At 35.8% G+C, this 24,443-nt stretch overlaps 1 protein-coding gene across 2 annotated transcripts; it reads right to left on the bottom strand.

The window, feature by feature from the left end:
* Positions 1-2,763: 2,763 nt before the first annotated feature.
* LOC145132975 (uncharacterized) lies at positions 2,764-4,111 on the bottom strand. Of its 2 annotated transcripts, none has more exons than XM_079067932.1 (2): positions 4,025-4,111; positions 2,764-3,922 (listed from the first exon to the last, which is right to left on the bottom strand). In XM_079067932.1, exon 2 carries the CDS (start codon positions 3,811-3,813, stop codon positions 2,875-2,877), a length of 939 nt encoding a protein of 312 aa, XP_078924058.1. In that variant the 5' UTR covers positions 3,814-3,922; positions 4,025-4,111; the 3' UTR covers positions 2,764-2,874. The 2 variants fall into 2 exon arrangements, with proteins under 2 accessions (XP_078924058.1, XP_078924057.1); XM_079067931.1 differs by having other exon boundaries at positions 2,764-3,838; positions 4,025-4,102.
* Between the last annotated feature and the right edge of the window lie 20,332 nt (positions 4,112-24,443).

Below are 24,443 nucleotides of genomic sequence, written 5' to 3'. Positions count from 1 at the left end.
ACTACTAGCCGTTTTTTTTTCTGTTCTTTTTTAATATTAGTGCTTTTTTATTGAAAAAAGTTATCATTTCAAAATTTCTAATCTTTTTCCTTTATAACATACAACTATATCAATATAGATCGATGTCAAACTGCAAAGTTTATTTCTTTTATTGAAAAACTCTTTCATCGATGTCAAACTGCAAAGTACAAAATTTAGTTTCTATGATTTATTTTGAAAGTGTAACTTGTATACAAAGGAACCATTTTTAAAATATAGTTTAAAAATATTACTTTTTAATAAAACTAAATCATAGAAACCTATATCAAATGTTTTTCAATCCAAAAACACTGAAACTAAATAATGGAAATCTAAAATGAATGGTTTTTTATAAAAAAAAAAAATGAAAGTTACGGTTTGGCATCAACATATGTTGATATTGTTGTTTGTTTATAGAGAAAATTTGATTATAAGTTTTGATATATTAACTTTTCTCGATAAAAAAAAAACACTATTTTTTTCTTAAAAAAGTGGATCGTTGTCGCAATGTTTTTTTTTTTTTAATATAACTGGTTTTGTAGAACTAAAATGAGCATTACTAGTTTGATAGCCGGTAATAAGTGAAATTAGTCGCCATAGAACTGTTATCCAAAAATATATTTAAAAATAAATCACATAGTTAAATGTAAAAAAATAGTAAAATATAACTATTTTTATAATATTAGCTCGGCTCGACTCGTTTACACCTCTAAAATTAAGTTACTAAGTTTACATTTTTGTTGAAAATTTAACCAATCGACCAGCTTGTTTCAGGTGTTTCATATTTTTCACTTGTTGGGTAGGTAAAAATCTGATATGTATTCCACATATAATCCTAGTTGGTAAAATTTGGGGTAAATTGAACCTTATGTAGATATGTACTTTCTTTCCTTAATTTCTTCTTCTTCTTTTTTCTCAAAGAATTTGGATTTTTTGCAATGACTTCACAAGGTCGCTCAATGATTCATCATCCCAAAACGGTGTAAACAAGAGAAAAAAGTTTGTCTAGAGTAACATCTTAAAGGAAACTTTCCTTCTCTTTCTTATGCCATTCTTGGATGATGAATCATTTGATCGAACTTGGGAAACCATTGCACAAAATTGTGATGCTGTGAGAGAAGAAAAGTGTTAGTGATTAGGGTTTAGGCCCAAACCTTTTAGAGTTTAAACCATTAGGATTTAGGTATTTTCTATATATTCCTATGTAATTATCTTTTGATTATCAATCAATCTATTATCTTACATGGTATCAGAGTTTTAGGTTAAAACCCTACAGTTAACCATAACCCACAGCCGCACCCTCCATCTCCGGCGACATTCTCTCATAGTCGTCGGAGGTGCCTTGATTATGCTCCATATTTTTCCTATTTTTTTCTCCTAAATAATAAAACAGTCGCCGACACCAAACTATAGCTCTTTCATTGGATCCTTCTATTGCTTCGTTTGCTTATGTCTCCTCCTCGGATGACGCCTGCCTCCGAGCCTCCTACCTCCTCCTCGGATGACGTCTGCCTCCGAGCCTTCTGCCTTCTCCTCAACTCACCATTTTTTCAGATATATTTTCCGAGTCAGTCACAATAGGCCCCGTCTGTCGTAGCTTGAACCCTCTTTCTTTCTCGTTGCTACTCTCCAGACTCCTCTTTTGATGGCTCCATGATCGTTGTCGCCGCCGCCATTCCTCTCTTCTAATACAAAGGAATTGTCGTTGGTCGCTACTTCTTTTTACTCCTTATCCGACAAGCAGTCGTTGTTAGCCGCAATCGTCAGAGCTCTGTCACTATCATTACCGCTATCTTCCTCTTGTTTTTTTATGTTTTGTTCTTTTCTTATTTTCCAATTTAATCGTCTTCTCCCGATCAAACTGGACCCGGGGGGGGGGGTGTTAATGATTAGGGTTTAGGCCCAAGCCCTTTAGAGTTTAAGCCATTAGGGTTTAGATATTCTCTATATTATGATATGTAATTACTTTTTGAATATCAATCAATCAATTATCTTACAGAAAGTAGAAGAAATAAAGGAAAGTGAATACAGATCTACATAAGAATTCAATTAAACACAAATGTTTGCCAACTTAGATCATATATGGAAGTCATATAAGTATGAATCACCCGAGGTCGATTGGTTAAATTTGAATAATAATAATAATAATAATAATAAATTTAACAACATAATTGAGAAAAGTTAAAAAGTGATGAAATCAAAATTTTATATAAACTTAGTGTTTTTTATGCAACTTTTTTTTATACATTTAGGTGTACACAGGGGCGGTTTTAGCAGGGTCCCGGAATAGCACCGACAACTCCTACTTTTTCTATCCGCAGTTGAAAATTTTTCGTTTTCTTTTACCTATTTTTCATCGGCAACACCTACGATGTATTCTTACGTTCGTCGCTGAGTATACAATATTATTTTTCACGAATTGACGTCACTTTCACGAAAATATTATCATGATCACCAAATCTAATAAAATTCGCCAAGTACGTAAGCAAAAACAAGTTCACGAATTTAGCATCCTTTTTCTTGCGAGTTAAGTGGTTACTCTTATAAAATCTTCGAAAAATGGGTTGTCGGATGATGTAAAAGTCCCAAACTTAATCATTTTAATTTTTTATTGAATAACCTCTATTTTTATCTTTATGAGTAATTTTAATAACATCCTAATATACGATATGGATGTTAAAATGGTTAGATATATTAAAAAAGTCTACCTTTTTAAATATTTGTGTAAAGTTTTGGTGCCAAACATTGATGAATAAACCTCCAGATTTTCTCGTACTATTATAATATTTACCCACGTTGTCTCGATTCAAAACTCCAAATTATAGCATTTCTAGATTTCGACAATATTACTTTATATTATCTTGTACGGGTTGCCGCGGAGAATAACGGAGCACTGTCGACGACGTTAAATCCAATCAAACGGCCTTTAACGGCCGGCTTCGTGTGTGTTACCGGAATCGCGACGTTGGCCGCCGTGCAATTCAACGTTCGGCGGTATGGTCCAAACCATTTGTTCTGCATGAACCGGTTTTTTCTCCATGGAGGGAGGAGTAAATCTCTGCTCTTCAGTGATCGCCTCATTTCGTCGCTCATTAATTTCACGATCGTTTTCAAATCTCCACTTTTTCCGACGAAGACAATCGGTAATTTTTTTGAGAAGCGTTGGAATTGATTCGTTGGTCTAGCGATCTCAAACTCTCCGGCAAAGTTGAGGTCGATGAAGTAACGAATGCCGGAATCGGATCGGACCACGTCGATGAACTCGTAGTTCCCGGCCGTGAGTCCACCGCAGCTCTCCCACTTTGTCTTGCAAATCGCCGCGTTATAGCCGAGTTTTTGAAGGAAGTAAATCATGTTTCGGTTGAGAATCTGTGTGCTAGGTCTTAAAGATCGAAAAACCTCCATAGCTTTTACAACATTGGCGAAGAGGACGTTTCTGAACTTATCAGCATTTAAACTCTGCAATGTCGAAACAATTTCGATACATTTTGCTTCCATACGATCGGAATTCGAACCCGAATCCGAATCCGAATCCAAATCGTTATCCTGCAAATGAATTTCATCTGACTCATCACCGTTGATCGCATCTTCGTTTCCGTCTTCATCGAAACAATGAAGAAGGTAAGATAGAGAATGATCTGACGATGACTCATCATCACCGATTTCGCTGCCGGTGCCGCTGTGTTCGCTACCGCTGCTACTGTACACCATATCCGGCACCCTGTCACGGCCGACGATTCGATCCTTAACTCGTTCATCTAGAGGACCAGTTACACGCTTTGATCTGACTGCCATTTCTTCAAATAATCTTCAGAAAAACCTAATAATGGATGAAGGTATATAACATACTTGAGAAGGAAGGATATAGTCGAGAATATTCCTATTCCATGGGATTACTGAAATTCTAAAATAAATCAACATTATCTTGAATGATTTGGTGTGATTATAGTATTGGAAAAGGTTATTTAATTGGAATTTGAAAATTTGTAAGGAGAGAGAATCTCACCCTATGAAATGCTTGAGAAGCATGGAGCATATCCAACGGCGTGAAAGGGTAGATTCCAATGTGCCGGTGCGACTGTGGAATGGAATTATGAAGAAAGAGGGGGTGATGTGGATATATTTATAAGGCGTGGGACCTGTAGACACGAGCACGTAGCAAAGTGGGTTTTGGAATGGTCCCACTGATGGCTATTGGAGTATGCCAAGAGTGAAGGACGCATGGTTTGGTTTGTGTCAAAAGAAACTTCTTTTTTGAGTGCAAGGGATGATCAAAACCGAACAAAGTCACAAACGAATCAAAAGTTAAATACATTTTTATCAATTTCCTGTTTAACAAAATGTGTGTATTTGTTTTGTAAAATCAGTTTTGTTTAATCAAATAAAAGAAGAACAATTCCTAATTGAAATTATATTTACTATTTTAAAGATCAACAGTTAAAAAAAAACAAAAAAATTCAAAAATTTTTCCGTTTGTAGTTAAGTAAAGCCATCTATAAGAATATTAGGTATGGGTTCCAAAACCCCATGGAGGGCCGATGTGGTAGTGTTGCACCTCCACAACGACGGTATAAGTATAACGCGGAAAACACCGTCCTCTTGCTCGTTTTGTTAATTCTCGTTGGCGTTATAACATCTTGAAACGGGAGAGTTTGAACACAAACAGTATGACCGTTTACAACGGTCAGTTTAATAAAAAAAATTTACATATAAATACATACCATTTTACCACATTTCATCACACCATTCTTTTTTTTCTCTCTCTTTTTTATACAATTCAATACATCTTCAACCAAAAAAAATAAGCAAAACCCAAACACCTTTCCACCAAACCGAAGTCAACAACCAAACATAACTTCTCCAGTCGGATTCGTCGGATATGAAAATTATATAAAACTATTAAACTCTCGCCACAAATACTATTATAATAAACTTATTTCATTCTCAACTCACTTCCAATCCAATTTCCTTCCTACATTCAACAAAATTTTTATGGCCAAAACCCAAATTTACAACAAAACTTTTTCGGCACTTTTGCTTCGATGCCAAATGACCAAACACAAACAACCATCCAACCACCACCCACACAACCGTCGGTAGGAATTGTTACCGAAACGCAAGCGAGAAGTAGTAGGAAATGGAAAGGGAGAGGGAATGGGAAATGTAAAATAATTGTCATAGAAAATGAAGAAGATCCACAATGGTGGACACCGGAGGAGGAGTACACTTTAGCCATAGTGTGGTGTGGGACTTCGATAAATGAAAGTCACAGAAATGGTATGAAAAAAGGTGCTTGTTGAGAAGCAGTGCTCGCCAAATTTCACGGTATCTTGAAGAAAAAACCATATCGTAATTACGTTATGTTTAGTAATAAATGGGCTCAAATGAATACGAGGTGCACAAAAACAATATCGAGTCGAAATGGGTCATGTGTTTGAGTTCGATAAATCATGGTAGATACTTAGAAGAGATCCAAAATGGACTACCACTCCAACATTGACTGGGATTCAATCTAAGAGGTATCGAAATTCGAGTTTGGTCAACGTGTTCGACGCATGGACTCACATCGACCTCAACGCCGACACCAATGAGATTCCAAACAACATCAAAAAGATCCCCCCCCCCCTCCACGACGACCGGTACGACGCGACAAAGCGAAGCGCTCTGCAAAACATGCAAAGGAAGTTGACAAAAAAGTTAGGCATATGGTGGAAATTAAAGCAAAGTTCCAGGAACACAATTTACTACAACAAAGAAAAAAACGATTTACGACGTGAACATTTTGATTTCCTTCATAGGCAAGCACGAGAGGAGAAGGAGCGATGCGAGCGAGACAATATAACGGATGAGTTGATAGTTCTTAAGTCTAGCGATGAATGTTTGGCGCCTGAAGATGAGGAAGTGTTATGAGTGATGAAGGCGAAGATTTGGGCAAAACATTTGGGCCATTAGGACTATCGTTTTATGTTTGTATTTTTTTGGTCTTGTAATGTTTTTTTTAATTTTAAATGTTATGGTTGGTTTAAATATTATGTTTTATTTAAATAACATATTTTAGAAAATTGTATTTGTTTTTATAATTATTAAAAAAAGAAACTCGAAAAAAAACAAAAAACAAAATGATGACATGAAAATTATTTGGTGTTATAACGTGTGGATCATTTCCTTACAATGTTGTTATAACATGGACGTGACGTGACATGTGATGTGATAAATTTTTAGTATTATAACATCATACCCATACACATGTAAATAATAAAGAAACTTGAAAGTTTTCTTATATTTAGAGAAAATGTACAACAACACTATTTATACAATACAAAAGCTTGTAATTGGTCCTATAATTAAGTCTAGGATCAAGGGAATTGATACACAATAATGGCAAGGATATTGTACAACAATTTAGGGAGATACAATTCTTAATATATAGATATTCATCCTTAAAACGTTCACGTAAAAAGGATGGTCGTGGGGTGGGTCTAATCTTGGAGATAAGCCAAGTGAAGCGTTGCATGAGAAGTGGTTTGGTGAGAGCATCAACTAGCTGATCATCACCAACAATATATTGATATGAGGCATGCTTTTGTGGACCTGTTCACATACATAGTGAAATTCAAGAGAAAGATGTTTCATTCTTGAATGGAATATAGGGTTAGCGGGGTAGTAAGTGGCTTCCAAGTTGCACAATAGATAATTGGTTTATGAGGGATGGTGAGCTTGATTTCGCTGAGAAGTGATAGAAGCCACAAAAGTTTAGTCGTGGTGTTAGCTACCACTCTAAATTCTGCTTCTGTGGACGACCGAGATAGAGCACGTTGTTTCTTTGAGACCCACTTGATGGGGTTGCGGCCTAGATAAAAAATAAGATCAGTTTTGGATACATAATCATACTTGTCATTAGCCCAATTTGCATCAAAAAAGGCATTAAGGGTAGAGGTGGTGTGTTTTTGAATTAAAAAACCATGGTTAATGGTTCTATGAAGATAGCAAAGTAACCGTTTTTAGAGCTATCCAATGATCTTGAGTATGGTGATTTATGAGCTAGCAAAGTTTTTTGACACTATAACAGATGTTCGGTCGTGTCATGGAGAGGTATTGGAGGCTGCCAACAATAGCACGATAGGTAGTTTCATCGGTTATCGTTTTGTCTGGCTGTTTTACAAGTGGTGGATGAGGAGTCATAGGAGTGCAAATAGGTTTGCTTTTAAGCATATTGTGACGAGCAAGAAGATCAGAAATGTATTTTGCTTGAGAGAGATGAAGACCTTGTGGTGTATGAATTACCTCAATTCCAAGAAAGTGAGAGAGAGAGATAGGGCCAATATCATCGAGAGAGAACCGAGAAGAAATGTGTTTAATGAATGTGAAAATATCAGCGGGATTGGGGATAGTGACGATGATATCATCAACATAGACAAGAAAATATAGGTGAGGTAAATTGTGATTGATAAATAAATAAGGTTCAGAGAGTGAGTTGGTAAATCCATAAGCAGTTAGGTAGCTACGAAGTTCGGTATACCAAGCGTGTGGCCTTGCTTAAAGCCATATACTGCTTTATGGAGTTTGCAGACATGATCTAATTTTTTTGGGTTAATAAAACCTGGTGGTTGAGACATATATACATTTTCTATGAGAGTGACTTGAAGGAAACATTGTTGATGTCAAGTTGGCGGATAAACCATTTGTTGTTGACCACAAGGGAGAAAAGGGGACGAACTGTGGTAGGCTTTATAACGGGACTAAATGTTTGTGGGTAATCAAGTCTATATTTGTGGGAAATCTAGTATGGGTCGTTGGTGGAATCCTTTGGCTACTAAGCGAGCTTTGCATTTATCAATTTTTCAATTGGGGTGGTATTTGATGCGATACACCCATTTGCATTCTATGACATTTTGAGCTTGGTTGCGAGGAACTAATGTCCAAAATTTATTTTGTAGGAGAACCTATGTTTTTTTAGTATAGCTTCACGCCAACGAGGATTAATGAGGGATTGTTTTGTTGTGTTAGTAGTGGTATAAGGCGATAGAAGAGATGTATGATGAACATGTTTATTGATATACTTTGGGGTTTGGTTTAATGATGTTATGGGAGAGGCAAATGGAATAGTGGTGAGGTTATGGTGGGGGTAGGTAGTGGCCAGAAAATTTCGGGTTGTGTCATCGATGAAGGAGATAATTGGGAACTACTAGTTGTGACCGAGGGTGAGGTAGTGTGGGATGGTATATGGGAGGGATGGGCTAGTTGGTGAGTTCGAAGGTATAGATAGGGCTGTAGAGTTGGTGATAGTGGTTGGAATTGATTTTGTGAGTGTTGGTGAAGGGGTGAGTGTTCTGGATGAGATCCGTTTGGGAGAGGAATGGGTTCTGTAGGTGTTTGGTTAAGCTGATTTCTAGAAATTATGAGAGGAATGGAAAAAGTACACCATTGAGTGGAGGTTTGGGAGCCGGTGGTGGGTGGGGTTTGAGTGAGGGTGATGTAGGGAAAGGTGTCTTTCAGCAAACTTGACATGACAGGAAGTGTAAATTTTATTAGTTGTGGGGTCGAAACAAAGATATGCACTTTGAGTGGTGGAGTACCCAACAAAGGCACATGGCATGAAATGTGGTTTAAATTTGTGAGAGGTGTAAGGGCGTAGCCAAGGGTAGCAGAGACATCGAAAATTATCGAGTTTGTTGCAGTTGGGGTGTTGATTGAATATGGAGAATTAATGAGACTAATTATTAAGATATGGAGTAGGAAGACGGTTGATAAGCTTAGTGGCGGTGGTGAAAGCGTATAACCAAAAGGGAGAGGGAAGATTGGAGTGGGAGAGTAAAGCAAGACATGTTTCAATAACGTGTCTGTGGCAGCATTCGACAAAGCCATTGTGCCCAAGGGTGTATGGAAGAGATGTAAGACGACTAATATCGTTTTCAAGGAGGATTTGTTTAAGCTTTTTGTACTCGTCGCCATTATCAGAGTAAAGGCGTTTTATGGATTTGTCAAAGAATTTTTCAACCAGATTTTTGAAGAGATTGGATTGCAGGGGTTGTATCAGACTTTTTCTTAATCGAAAACAACCAAATTTAATGTGTAAAGTGATTAACAAAGATAATGTAGTATTTATAATCATCAAAAGAGGAACCAAGGGAGGACCAAACATCTGAATAAATAAGATCTAGAGGTACACTCGAGGTAAGAGTAGAATGAGAAAATGGAAGTTTCTGACTTTTATTAATAGAACACGAATTACAATGTGTGACATTGGAAATGCTCAAATTAAACTGAGAATTTAAAAGTTTTAAAACAATAAAAGAAAGATGCCCCAGGCAATGATGCCACGAGTGGTGTTGATGAAGTCGATTGGAAAAGACAGTGTTAGTGTGAGATGATGAGGGTTGCCACAGGTAGAACCCATTATGGGTTGGTCCTTGAAGGACTGTCGCTCCCGTTGTTGTGTCCTTTATAAAAAAAAGAGTGTGAGAAAATAGCATTGACATTATTGTCACGACAGAACTGAGAGATTGATAAGTGTTTGAGAGAAATTTTAGGAACATATAAAACATTATTAAGGAGGAGTTTGTTAAGAGAGGAAGGAATAGAGAATGAACCGTTGTGAGAGATATGTAGATTTGAGCCATCGCCTATTACTAGATCACGAGGGCCATCATAAGGTTTATGGATAGAAAGAGTGACAAGATCATATATGATGTGATAAAAAGCACCACTATCAAGAAGCCACGTACTAGTGTGGGGAGGTTTTGTTAACAGAGAAATATGAGCATGAGGGCGACGAGTCGGAGGGGGAGGTGGCATTTGGATAGAGAGCACGAAATTGGCGACACTGAGTAATAATGTGTCCGGTGATACGTCAAAATTGACATTTTCCTTTAAGGGTTTTTGTTGTTTCACTAAGTCAGTATGGGGGTGGACCGAGGGTTGTTGTTGGTACAATTTGGGTATGATTTTTTGTAGGTGGGGTGGTTTTGGGCAAGGTGAACAGAAATAACGAAGGTGGTGTTGAGGGTAGAGGCATGTTTGATAGTTAGTTCATGTTGAATAAGATTTTCGTGGAGATCTTCAAAGGAGATGAATGTGTCTCTAGTTCGTACAATGTCAACAATTGGTTTGTAAGTGTTATCTAGACCACATAGTACTTTGGCGATGATATCTTCACAATCCTTTGGTTTTCCCATTTGAGCCAACTCATCAGTGCAAAGTTTTATGGAATTCATGCATTCAGTGATGGTTTTGGTGCCTTTGAAAATGGTGTCAATTCGTACTTTGATTTAAAGGATGTGGCCTCGAGTTGGATTGGAAAATGTGTTGGAGAGAATAGTCCAAGCTTCACGAGAAAGTTTTGTTGGATTAGGTGTCTAAGCCTATAACTATAATTGGTATATACTTAAATTAATAGTAGCACAATCCTTTTGGGTTGCCCTCAAAACTAGCAACTGGATAGGATGATTTTGGAGAAAGAGGATTGATTTATTATTTGTTAATAAATTGAAATAAATGATTTGTTAATATATTATGAAAATAATATATTAATTAGAAATAATGATATTTAATTAATATTTAATCAGAAATTAATTGGAATTAGTTTCGGGATTAAAATAATTAATTAAAAGTGCAGGGACTGAATTGTAATTATTTAATAGTTGAGCAAGAGGCAATCTAGAACCATCCATTAAGTGAGACGATTTCTTGGAGCCTAAGGGTTCTAGAATAATCCCTAAATGGATAATCAGGAAAATGGATAATTACCCGATTTAAGATTATCTTGGATTTTGGGTTTATCTCGGGTTTCCTGACTGCACTATATAATGGGGTTAAACCCTATGGATTTCAGTCACTTGTTCTTATAGAACTCCAGCTGAAATTTTGAGCTCTTCACCTCCTTCTCAATCATCTTCCATTGCTAGTGTTGGGTGTGAACCATTAGAGGTGCGACATTTGTGGCACTTGCTCTCGAGGCTTTAACAACACAAGGTATGATTATTCTAACCCTATTTGTGTATTTCGAAATTAATAGAAGCATGCTAGGGTTTTCTATTTGTTGTTTAATTTGTATGTTCAATTAGAGAAAACGTAGATCAAATTATTTAGGGTTGCATGCACACATAGATTGTATGTTATGCTCAAAATCGATCAAGTTTTGGCTCTAAGGATGAAATAGGAGGTTGAAGGGGATAGAGTGTCGGTTAGGGCACCTAACAATAGTTGATCTTGTTGGTGCCAAGTTTTGTATAAAGGATTGAGTTCTTCAGTAGACGTGCAACTGGAATTCTCTACAATTGGCATGGTGATCTTGGTGATAGTGAATGGTGGAGGGGAGATGGTACGGTCTAGGTAGCCAATGAGACCATAGCCTTTGAGAGGGGATTGTACTCCACATTTCCAAGAAATATAGTTTTGGGAGTTGAGTTGGGTGCATGTGGTCATATTGACTGAGACTAAGTGTTTGGTAGGTTCATGGCTATTAGGAATGGTGTTTTCAGTGTTTAACATGACGGGAATGTTGGTGTTAGGTTGATGATGAGAGCTTAAAAAAAGAAGGGAGGGGGGGAGGAGGAGGTTGGGTTGTATTAGCTCTGTGATACCATGTGAATAATAAAGAAACTCGAAGGTTTTCTATATTTAGAGCAAATGTACAACAATACTATTTATACAATATATGGGAGATCTAAATACACCAAGCTTTTAATTGGTCCTATAATTAAGCTTAGGATCAAGGGAATTGATACATAAGTTTGGCAAGGATATTATACACCAAATTAAGGAGATACATTCTTAATATACAAAGATTCATCCTTAACAACCCACTAGTCTAAGCTCAATGAGTTTACTCTTTTTACACCTCTCATTTTTACCTTCTCAACTTAACATCACTTCATTTGTCTTCACTCCCCTCATTTAGGAAATGGTCACCATTTATTTCTTCGTCTTTTTATATAATTTTTTTACAAATTTGAAGCAATTCAAATATTATTTCGTTAATAGCATTTTTGTTATTTTATAGCACTAACATAATGTATAGGGTACGTTTGGTTATGAAGAATTGTTTTCATTTTTCTAAAAAAAACGTTTTTAGAAAACGGAGATGAGTTTTCATTTTCAATTGTCGATAACAATTAAAAACCACATTTGGTTGAATCGATGAAGTTTTTATTTTCCATTTTAAAATTTTAGAAAACTTTAGAAAACCGTAAAAATTAATTTTCTAATTTACATTCAATTTGTAAAACAAAAAATTTTCAGTTTTATGGATATATATATTTTTTTGAAAACCGAATCAACTAAACGCTTTTTGAAAAAATTCATTTCATTTGAAAATTTTCATAAAATCTGAGAATTTTTTTACAACCAAACACATCCTTAAATATCATGTTCTTAACATGATAAATGACTTATTTTGCGGCTGTGTGGCTACACCTTCGCATTTATGCATTGACTTGATAGTATAGATGGATGTGAAATTGGTAATGGAAATCACCAATTCAAAACATGTTCCCATATTTTGTACGACCTAGTCTAAATGACGATCGAAAAACCCAAATCTTGTACACTAAAATTTCATTTTAGAAACCTAAATATGTAAATGGATTATCCTTATTTAGTTTGTGAAAAAGTTTGTTTTTCAGTTTATGATGATAAATTTCATTATACCCAAGTTATTGTACATGATCAAACCATGCAAAGTCATCTAAATTGGTTTTGTTCATATTTTCATATAAAACATCAAATATCGAACACAATTCTTTTCACATTATTAAAAATTTCACATTTAACAAATGCATTTAATTATGTATTTTTAAAAAGCATTTTCTTCATCGATCAATACATTTTGTGAATCAAATCTACCTCCTCTAATAAACAAAACTTTTAATTGCCACATGTCCCATTTTTAAGTAGGCTAATTGACACGTGGCAATTTATAAGAAATTCCTAATTTTCGATTTTTTTTTTGTATTTCCTTATTTTCCGGAAAGTATTTATGAGAATTCAAAATTCAAATTTAAAGTTTCCATTTTTTTTGTTAATTTTAAAAATCTTTCATTTAAAATTTTAAAAAACATCCTATCCTAATAACATAAATTTATCGAAAAAGTAAGAAGTATTAATAAGGAATTTTCAATTTTTCCGTTTTTTTTCTGGTAACCGGTAAACCATCTTTGATTTAAAAATTCTTATACCTTCTCTAATCCAATTTCATGCTTCTTATTTAAAGTTTGAATTTGGTCATTATACTTTGTTAGTGTACCAGCATAAGTCCATATAATTTTTTTTCCAATAACTTTTTACCCATGTAATTACTTTTTTATCTTTAAATAATTATAAAAAGTTATATTACTTTACTTTTAATCACAAATACATTTACAGCTTTTTTTAACACAATAAGTTATTATTGTTAAATTTTAGTTTTAAAATTTAATGTTTCATCATTAACGTTTAATTTTTAAAAAAAATTATACATACAAAGTGTTTAGTAATAATATAAAATAACAATGACTTTATCATATATTTATCTATACACTTTTATATAATACATGTTCCTTTTTTAAATTGTCTTTAACGCCTTTGGACATCAAAATTACATTCAATTTGAAAATGAGACAATTTTCGTTGGCTGTTTGTTTTGCTATGACCATAAATAAAAGTTAATGTCAATCGATGTCGAAGGTTGATTTTTTTACAAGAACCAATTTTCTCACACGATCAATTATATGTTGCTTTATCCAGAAAAAATGAGCATATAATGATTGAAGTTATTGATTTTAGATAAAAATTATCATTTAACCAATAAAACGTCAAATAACAAAACGTCAAATTATATATACAAAGAAGTGTTTCAAAATGTATTTTAAAAGATTTTCTTTTTTACTTATCAAATTCATCCGGCTTTACTTACAATCTGAAATACATTGTTTTTTCTTATGTTGACATTTAATCTTATTTTTGTCTATATAATAAAAACTTTGAACATAACTACCGTGGTTTCCACGGGTTATAACCTAGTAAGCACTAAAAACAAATAACATACTGTATATTTTATTTATTATTGTTTTTATCAATAAAAGTGTGAGTCATTCTTGTTTGACCTAATGTAATGCAAATGTACATATTTTACATCGCCTAAACGCAAATCATTTGATGAAGTAAAAATGTAACAGAAAATGAATAAGGGACGTATTTAGTGAACTAGTTAGGGAACAGATAACTAGTACTTGAAACTATAATTTGTATATGCCCAAGGTAAAAATAGTTGTTAGTTTTTAAATATATAAAATTACGTAAAATAAGAAAACTTTTTTAAGATTTCAAAAATTATTTGAAGTAGTTTTTAGATTATAATTTTTTTTTGTTTAAGAATAAGATCTAAATGCTCCTATGGTCTAACAATCTTTTTTGTATGTCCAAGCTTTTTCTTAAAACCTAAAAACTATAAATTCTCCAAAACTTCATATCAACGTCTTAAATCACAATGTTTGTTCTTATAATAAATCAAAATGTATCGATATCATATAAATGCTTTATTTGTTGCACCTATTGTCCATAAAATGATATCATATAAATGTTTTATTTGTTGCATGTGTCGAACATAAAATGATTCTTTGTTGTGATGATTGTCGTTGGCATTGACTTTAAGTCCAAGGTAAAATAAGAGTTAATGACGTATAAAGGTAATAATTTTTTTTTTTGTACATATTTAGTCATGAAAGTTATTTATATACAAGTCTTTTTATTAAATTTTTTTTATTTTTTTCAAAATATACTATTATCACCGGTTAGGTTTTGTTGTTTATATTAAGCCATTAATCTTTTTTATTTTGTACATATTTTATCATTAATCTTATATAATACACCTACATATTAGTATGTACTAATATGTATAATTATTTATGTAATATATATATATATATATATATATATATATATATATATATATATATATATATATATATATATGAGAAATTAAATATCCTCCTATATTTTATTCCTACTATCCTCCTACCCACATTCAAAATGACAATATATGAACACAATTGCTATTAATAATTCACCACATGTAAACAAGTAATAAGGTCCTCTATAAAGATCAAAATTCCAAAGAAAACATAAGGTCGGAGGGTATGTAGCGGGGAAGAAGGTGCGAGAAAGAAATCGTGGCCGGAAACACAATATCGTGACCGCGATTTAGAGGGTGCGGGGAGGCTATCCCGCCCTCTCTCTCCTCGTTTGATTGGTCAATCTTTTTTTATTTTTAGTTTTTTTAATATTTATTAAATTATATATATACTATAAATTTATAAAAAAATATATTAGAACTCATTGTTTTTAATTCCTACAAACGGAGTATAATATTTGTATAAAATATATATATTTTTTTAATTTAAAAAATTGAAGATAGTGAAATGTGACCATTTCATGTCTTTTGGTGAATGAAAGACGAGTAAGTGGAAAGCTGACATGACACTCAAAAAGTGAAATGTGAAAGATGGGTATACCCTATGGCCTAAGGATAGCTGTAACGTCCCAAATTTCAAACCATAATTTTCTTTTTGAAAATGTAAATAAAACATTCTTTTTCCATAAAGGTGAAGAATTAATAGTTCCAAAACCCAAAATGCTTAACATATGAAAATCATTATATCCAAAAACATCAGAAGTAGCGAAAGTATAAAACATAAAAATAAGAGATGTGCATGTGTCATGGTCGAGTTGGAGCCTTCCCATTGCCAGAAGAACAACCTAAATAACATTTAATCCACAACTATAAACACAAAGCTTAGTGAGTTCCCAAAATATCACAAACATCAAAGTAATAAATATACATAACCATATCAGGTTGTTTAGCTCACGGCCTAACCCGATCTTGCTATCATCATAACCGGACCTGTTTGACTCACAATCTAATCCGATCTTGTCATCATCCCAACCGGACCGTTTGTCTCACAGCCGGATTTGGTCTTCTCATCAACCAAATAAAGCATATTAAACATACAAGAAAACAAGTAAAACCATAATGGTCTAGCTAAACATACAATCATGTCATAGTATTACAAAAACATCCAGCATATAAAGGGTCCAATTATGACATAAGTAATATAGTATGACGACCGGTATAATTAGGTTATCGTTCGTCGGTCAAAACCACCACGAAACCACTATGTAAAAGTCCTAATATATTATATTCAGCACTTTTTAAGGCAATTGAAGTATTTAAACTTAGAAGTATTTCATAATAAAACAGTTATCAGAGTACAATTCCAAAATCATCACATTGCGAAAATATGGGTGGATGCGGTGCAGTCACGTTAGCCCTCCCCTTTCGAACTGGAAATACGTGAAACGTGAATTGAATACCGTAAGACAAAGTTGAGTGAGTTCCCCAAAATACCACATATCATACACAATAAACACATACTATGCCCCCGCTCGTCATCGAGCCCTGCTCGATATATAGATTTGTCAGTTTCATGCGATGGGCCCCGCCCAACACACTCAACAGGCCCCGCCTGGCATCGAGCCCCGCCCGGTAAGCATACCAACATATACAATACATGAAAGAGTCACAAAGATAATTAGCATATTATAACACAATCTACTGGGCCGACATTGGTGTCTTCGCCCCGATGGTACAGTGACCGTTATCCTACCATAAGACACTCAACAGGCCTCATCTGGCATCGGACCCCGTCCGGTATACATATCACATACTACACATACGAAAGTCACAAGATAACAGCATACAGAACAGTGAGCCTCGCTCGATATACATACCAACGCATAACACATGCAAGAGTCACACAAACATCTAGCACCCTAACATAATAAACCATGGAGCGACATTGGTGCCTTCGACCCGCTAAATACAGTGAGAAGACTCGCCTCAAGCTGCTGAATATCACCGATAAAGCTTGAACTGCCGATCCAGAAAATCCCCGCGCTAACAACATCAAAATAACATCAAATAAATAATTGGTCCTCAACCCACCGTTGGAAACCTAGTCCGGCTGCCCAAAACTCAGGGTAAAAGTCCATTTTACCCCTTCCTCACTTGGCCCAAAATCCGAAGCCCAAACCAATAGCAACAAAAACCCAATATGGTCCAATATCCTAATTGGGCCTAACCCTATCATATGCCTAATCCAAGAAAGCCCAAAAACCCGGAAATAGCCCGAACTCGGAAAACTAATGGCCCAATAAGGCCCAAAACCCCTCTAGTCCAAAAGTGGCCCAAAACCGAGAAAGTCAACTGAAGTCAACGGCGGCTGAGTACGGCCCGCGTACTCAGGCTTACGCCCGACGTACTACCAAGCAATCCATGATCGAGGACCGGGCAGCATACGCGCAGCGTACACATACGTACGCCCAACGTACGTGCCCATTAAGCACTTTTCCATTAAGTGCTTAATACTTGCAACCAAAAGCCCAAAATTAAGATCCAATTCTTATCAAACGTCTTAAGCTATAAAGTCATGAACTTGGAGCCTTTTCATGGATCAAAAGGACCCAAACCTCACTTTTAGCATTCTACTTCACCATAATGACCTAAACTCATGCATGGTTGATCCACAACCATCAAGATGCTAACTTTATGGACTTAGGACCTCAGAAATACCAAGAAAAGCAATTCCTAGCTGATGTAGTGGGAGGAATCCACTAGACCTCATCATATGACTAAAATGGGACCAAAGCTTTATAAGGACTAGATATAAGCAAACAAAGAGCAAGTTCCAAGCTTTATACCTCAATGAAGCTGCAAATGATGAGATATATCTATATCTACAAGTTCCCTTTGATCAAAGCTCCTTCCTCCAAGCTAATCTTCTACAACTTTCACCAACACACACTCAAGAGGGGCAAAACTCTTCAAGGAAAGCTAGGGTTTCGAAATTACACTCTAAGGGCAATGATAGATGAGAAATGAGAGAATAAATATGGTCCAAACCCTAAATTTTAGGGTTTGTCCCCTGCATACATATGCCCAGCGTACTTCAACTTTTCTAAAGTTGGCAAAACTGCCCCCAGGGACCAAATCTGCAAAGCATTTACACACCAAGGGTCTAAACTGAAAAGTTCTTTGAGTCGGGTGTTACAACTCTCCCCCACTTAAGTTAGATTTCGTCCTCGAAATCATTCCTTACCACCCTTCTGAGAACCAACGTTCGGAACAACACCTCCTAATGTTGCACGATCACCGATCCCTTAACTGTCAATCCAATACTTTAGTGCTATAATTCCATAGCCCCATAACTTGCCTGTCCTCCACACAAGTGGAACTAATTTGAGACACAAACCTAAGAGTCTTTTCCTACCATCGACGCTGAAAACATCCTATTGACCCTGAATCCTTCAACTGATATCCTTGACAGTCAGGTGCCTTAACCCATAACTTGATGAAGTAAAGATCTTGCATATACACTAGCGATTCCCAATACACGTCTCGACCAAAAGCCAACTCGGTGCATAACTCATAACCTGCGATCCAAGGATTACACTTGTATTTCACCCGAACCTTCTGATTCACGGGTACCAGTCACTAAACCGAGATATAAAAATCCCCAATCCCCGATGAGACTGCCAGTCTCATACCTGGTCCAGCCACCAGGTTCCTGAGGGTCCAACTGATAAGGCTACCCTAGCCTTTTCACCACACTAAGCTACTTCCTGGCCACATAATCATCCTACTAAAACCATAATCCATATCCTTGACCCAACCGGTCTCTACCAGGTCTCACCTGCATTGCCATAATCACATGGGCCTCGCCCACAGGTCTCACCCAGTCTATACCAACGAACGGGCCACACCCACAGGTCTCACCCCATTGAGAGCTACACAGACCCAACCTCGCCTCGGACCCCAATGGTCCTCCTCCCATAACAAAGAGATGCTCTCTGACCCCACTGTCCGCCTTAGCTAAGGTACGAACTGATCCTCCTTATACTCACGACCACCCCAACGATGGTCTACCTCAACCTAGTGAATGCTACAATCCCATTGCAAACTTACAATAATTCCATATTATTTGCCAATCCAGTGAATGCTATGGCCACCCCACAGTCTTACGATACACCTATCCCGCCATTGTTACCGCCCATGGTCTTACCACACCTATACCATATCAACCCCATCATCCTGATTCGAAACCGCATCCAACTGAGTCCCAATCAGGTGTTCGGGTCATGCTTCGAACCCCAAAACCTTCATCAAACAAGAGCAGTCAGCGAGGCTCTGACACGATCCCCAACCTTGATCCACCCACATGCCTGCTATACATCACAAAGAAGGTGCCAACCAAATGTCGGGAGTTTCCTGAACTCCCAACTTACACAACTTCAATCCAGATGGCCACTTAAGTCGTCTTCCCTCCTGACTGGGATGTGAAACTCACCCTAGTTTCACACCTTATTCATCTCCCGTACATCCGAACGATTCTCCCCTACTTGGATTCGTCGAAGCTCTCCCAGCCCAAATTTTTTGATGGATTCCTAACCCATCTTACATCCTTATAATTCGAACCGCCGACGACCTACGCTTACCAAAACTAGCGTTCCATTACTAGCCAATCTCGATGATCACATAACTCTTGAAATCCAGATGAATACTCCACGAAATCTTAGCAAGCTCAATAACTCCCAATCGATTCCCATGATACAGCACCAAATCCTTAAGTCCTTTATGCTGGTGACAAAGACCATAACCTTTGCTCTGAACTGGCGAATCTTCACTCCGACTTCCCATCCCCAGAAGGATCTCTGAATTCTAACCATATTCAACCCTCACGATAATATAATTCCTTTGGCACTTCCAATGACCAAATAAACTCTTGCGGTTGCCACCTTCATCTTCCTGCTACCGCTCCTTCCCTAACAGCGGTAGAGATTGGACCCAAAGGTCCTGCCATAGACGACTGCCGATCCTACCTAAATAAATGCTATCACATCCAAACTTTGACTTCATTGAAGAACTAACCAGCTGATCCGACCATAGACCTTCTAATGATACCCCTGAATTAACTTCATCAAATAATTGGAACAACAACCGAACAAACTGAATTCTGTTCAGCAAGATACGACCCACTAAGGACTCTTGGCATGCAAAAATGGCATATAAAAATTCTCGATGATAAAAACCCAGGCAATAATATAGAACTAAACCAAAGATAATGCTTTCCCAAACCAATACAAGATTCTAAGGCAATAAAATTACTGATAATAAGCATGAAGAAAACAGAAGATAACATACCCGCAATTGTTGGATTAGGTGTGTATGCCCATAACTATAATGGTATGTACTTGACCCGATGATAGCATGGTCCATTTGGGTTGTAACACTCAGGAACAATTTGATAGAATGGATACTTGAGATAGAGGTTATTGTGATTTATTAATATATTATAAGTATAATATATTAATTGAGGAATCACATTGTTTAATTAGTATTGATCAAGAATTAATCTGGTATTAATTTAGTGGTCAAAAGAAACTATTATAGTTACAGAGACTGATTAAGTAAATCAGTAATACTTCTTATTGGGCTCATGACTCATGTTGATTAGAGTTAGACTAAACCTATGTGAAAGTCCATAAAGGTTTATCCCAAAAGACTAAGAAATATGAAGAGTCATTAGGGTTTGCATGGTTGTAATCCTAAGCTATATAAGAAGGCCCAAACACCTAAAATCGGCACCCCTATGCACACTAATTGTAGCTAGCCGATTTTGATCTCCCAACCTCTCTCTCAAGTCCATTCTCTTGTTCTTGGTTTGTTATAAGACATTTGAGGCATCACACTTGAGGTGTTAGGCTCCTAAAGGTCAACGACAAGCAAGCTACTACACAAGGTAATCCTCTAACTGTTTTTATGATTCAAATATTGTCTTGCATACTAGTTTAGGCTTTCTGCTTTGGAAAAACAATGTTGCATGTATAATTAGAGAAAACTTAGATCCAAATCATTAAGGTTGTATGTGCACTATAGGAATGTTAGAGTACATAAAACTCATCAGTGGTATCAGAGCCATGGGTGTTTTCTATTGTATTGATGCAATTGTGTAAGTTTTCAAAGCTGATAAAACTCCATTTCAGGATTCTGCCAGGGCCAACTCGCTGAGTCCATCAGTGAACTCGACGAGTTGGATGAGTTTTGCCTTGAACTCGACGAGTCCATAATAGGACTCGACGAGTTGATGCATCTGATGGCAGAATTTTCGAGTTTTTGCCCTGTTTTGGATTATGAGCATTACCACAAACAGTTTTGGTTCATAAAATTTGATTTTAATGATATGATAATGTTTATCCCCATCTAAAACCATGAAGTTTGTCAAGTTCTAAGATAACTACTTGTTTTTTATAAAATACTAGTTATTCGTAAAATTTGAAACTATCTTGAATATGAATCAAATTAGGTCAAATTGGTAAATGACCATCATATCATAATTGGACTAGTTAATTTGATCCATATGTGTTCTTGAAAAGTTCCATAACTTGTCCTCAAGTTATGGAATATGAAAAGTCTTTATTTATGAAACCATTAACTAATGTAAGTTATAGAATTCAAAGAGTCTTGAAAGGTTTCATAACTTGTACACAAGTTTGGAATTTGAAAGGTCTCATTCATGGAACTTTAAAACCCATAAGTTATGGAAATCAAAAGTCTTGACAAGTTACAAAACTTGCCCTCAAGTTTTGGAACTTGAAGAGTCTCATTTATGAAACTTTAATTCCAAACCCTAGAATTTTAGAAGTTTAAAACCATTATACTATTATAATATTAAAGTTTAATATCTATATGTATATATGTATAAGACAAGTCAGTGCTACCGTTAGTAGGCCTCATTCACGAAACCGGTCTATAAGGGGGTATAAGGTTACTGCCTATAAAATGGTGGTTTAATGGGTGTCCACTCTCACCCACTGCTTCCTTGACTGGTGGAGGGTCGTTAGCCGAACGGGTAGGATAGGACATTAATTCTCATTAATAAGTATAATGAAAATTATTAAAGTAACTAAACTTTTATAAATTCTCAATCATAGTTACTTTAGGAAAAATGTGAAAATGGTGCTATCCCATGAAATTGCACTTTGCACCTTGTTAAGTCGTTAGTGGAGCGTGTGTGGTTAACCGGAACACTAATCTGGGACTGACAATGTGTGGCAAAGGGTAGCTTAATGTCAATCATGGATCAATGGAGCGTGTGTGGTTAACCAGCACATTGATGGGATGATTTGTAACATTAAGTGTACCAAGCTAATTTGCATGGTTATTCACATCTTGTTTGTGATCCTCGGCATCCCAGTCACAAACCTGAAGGGCATAACCGAGATTTAAACATGTCATTGAAAAGTTCAATGAATCTCAAAGGAATCTAGGAATTTCAAGCCAATTAAAACTTAATAATCAATTTCGTTTTTGATGGTGAAAATTGGTAAATCGTCATTACCTACCTTCAAATATTTTGCAATTGGATTACGGCATCCCTCTTCCGAATTGTAAAATATTGTGTTGGGTCCTAGCCTTAATATTTCATTTTGGGTGTTATGTTAAGGACTTAAATCAACTAACTTGAATTTCTCCCTTGTGTATGTCTAGTTCTGACAACTATGGTCTTCCCGAATCTTTTGAAAAACACTTTTCTTATAAAGATGATGTTCCACATTTGGATTATGGAAATGGAAATCATACTTTACTTCCTCTACCTCCTCCAATAATTCTCCCTAACCCACAAGTTAAATGACTTGAAAAGTTCAAGGTCACTCAAGCCCTATTGGCAAGCAAACACCAAGATGGAAGGTATGTGTGTGCACATGTCTTGGAGATGAAGTTATACATTGACAGGCTGGGAATGTTAGGAGTCGATGTCTCAAGGAAGTTGGTTGTTGACTTGGTTCTTCAGTCACTCCCTAAGTCATATAGTGAGTTCATTAAAGATTATTATACGGCAGACCGCGACATGATCCTTATTGATCTTACATATTTGATAATTGTTGCTGAATCAGCAATGATTTGGCGTACTGGTCAAACGAATTTGATTGGAAGATCTACTTCCTAAACTTCCATGGACATTCACAATGGTAACATTGGAAGTCTAGAAAAGATTTCTCTTCCCAATGGAAAAGGATCGGCCATGGTCAAGTCATTTGATCAAATGGTAAAGAGAAATGTTAAGTCTGAGATTGTACCATGTACCATTCCCAAAGAGTCCATTTGTTTCTATTTCCAATAGAAGGGGCATTGGTTGCGAAGCTTCCGTATCTACCTGAAAGATCGCAAGGATGGTAAAGTCAAAATGTTTGACTCTACTTCAAGTAAGTCCACTATCTAACTCTATTAAGTTCCTATTTGGAGATTCTTAATACATGATGTAATGTAATTACATTTTGATGTTTTGTAGGGTCAAAGAAAAGAAAGGAAGCTTGAAGGAAGAGTAAGCTGAGTCTGATCGCGAAGAGATGGATTTCGATCGCATGGTTCGATGATTAGATTTTTGAGCTGCTGCTAAGAGTTGTGATAGATTGCATAGGAAATGCTTAGAAACATAGTTTTCACTTGTAATTGCATTGTAAGGAAAAGTGTTTCTGCATTTTATAAAGAAAAATTTTAATTTTGTCTTATTTTATATTTATCCTTGCAATGGCTTTTGTGAAAATGTATGTTTGTATGTTTCTATTCTTAAGCAATATTGGAAAATAGATTTGATTCTTTCATTTATGGTAGTGTCATAATTTACCAAATAAGGAAAGCTTCTCATCACCCAAGTTTCAGTTGGATAGAAACTTGGAGTCATGCAACTTATAGTGTGTGATGAATGAGAACCTTCATCTTTGGGAAATTAACACCAGTTCCTTGTTCACATATGTATGTGAGTCAAGTGAAGGACTAGGGGATCGGGAACATTTGGTTGTGCGTTGGTCAGGTCCACCACAAAGAACGATAAAACTATTCGTCATGATTTGCTAAAATTTTGGTAAATATGGGTATACTTACAAGATTAAGTATAATTCTGAATCGTTGAAAAAAATTTAATATATAGCAGAACGAATAAGAAGAATCAAACTAGGCAGAAAGATAAAAGTTTCTCCAAATTGGAAAAGAAGGGAGAGTACTTGAGTATCGTGTTTTATGATTATCTTAGTGATTATGAAACCACATCACAATTGATTCTCTAAGAACATCTTAGTGCATTTGTATGGCTAAGAAGAGGAATCGTGAATTGTTGAAATGGTTAAATCAAAAAGGTAAATCATACTTCGTTCCAAAATCAAGTCTTAGAGTCACACTCCAAGATCGAGCCTTGAGTGACACAATCTTAAGAAGGGTTTATAACACTTATCAAATGTAGAGTAAAATGTTTTCTACTCTTGTACATTTGAAATCGGTAAGTTGTAATATTTGGATAAAACAAAGACCAACTAAGACCAATTGTCAGAAGTATTTG

Source organism: Lactuca virosa, chromosome 8, assembly GCF_052849685.1.
Source record: "Lactuca virosa cultivar CGN04683 chromosome 8, Lactuca_virosa_CGN04683_v6, whole genome shotgun sequence".
Taxonomy (NCBI): domain Eukaryota; kingdom Viridiplantae; phylum Streptophyta; class Magnoliopsida; order Asterales; family Asteraceae; genus Lactuca; species Lactuca virosa.
This window is presented reverse-complemented; position numbering and strand designations above follow the sequence as displayed.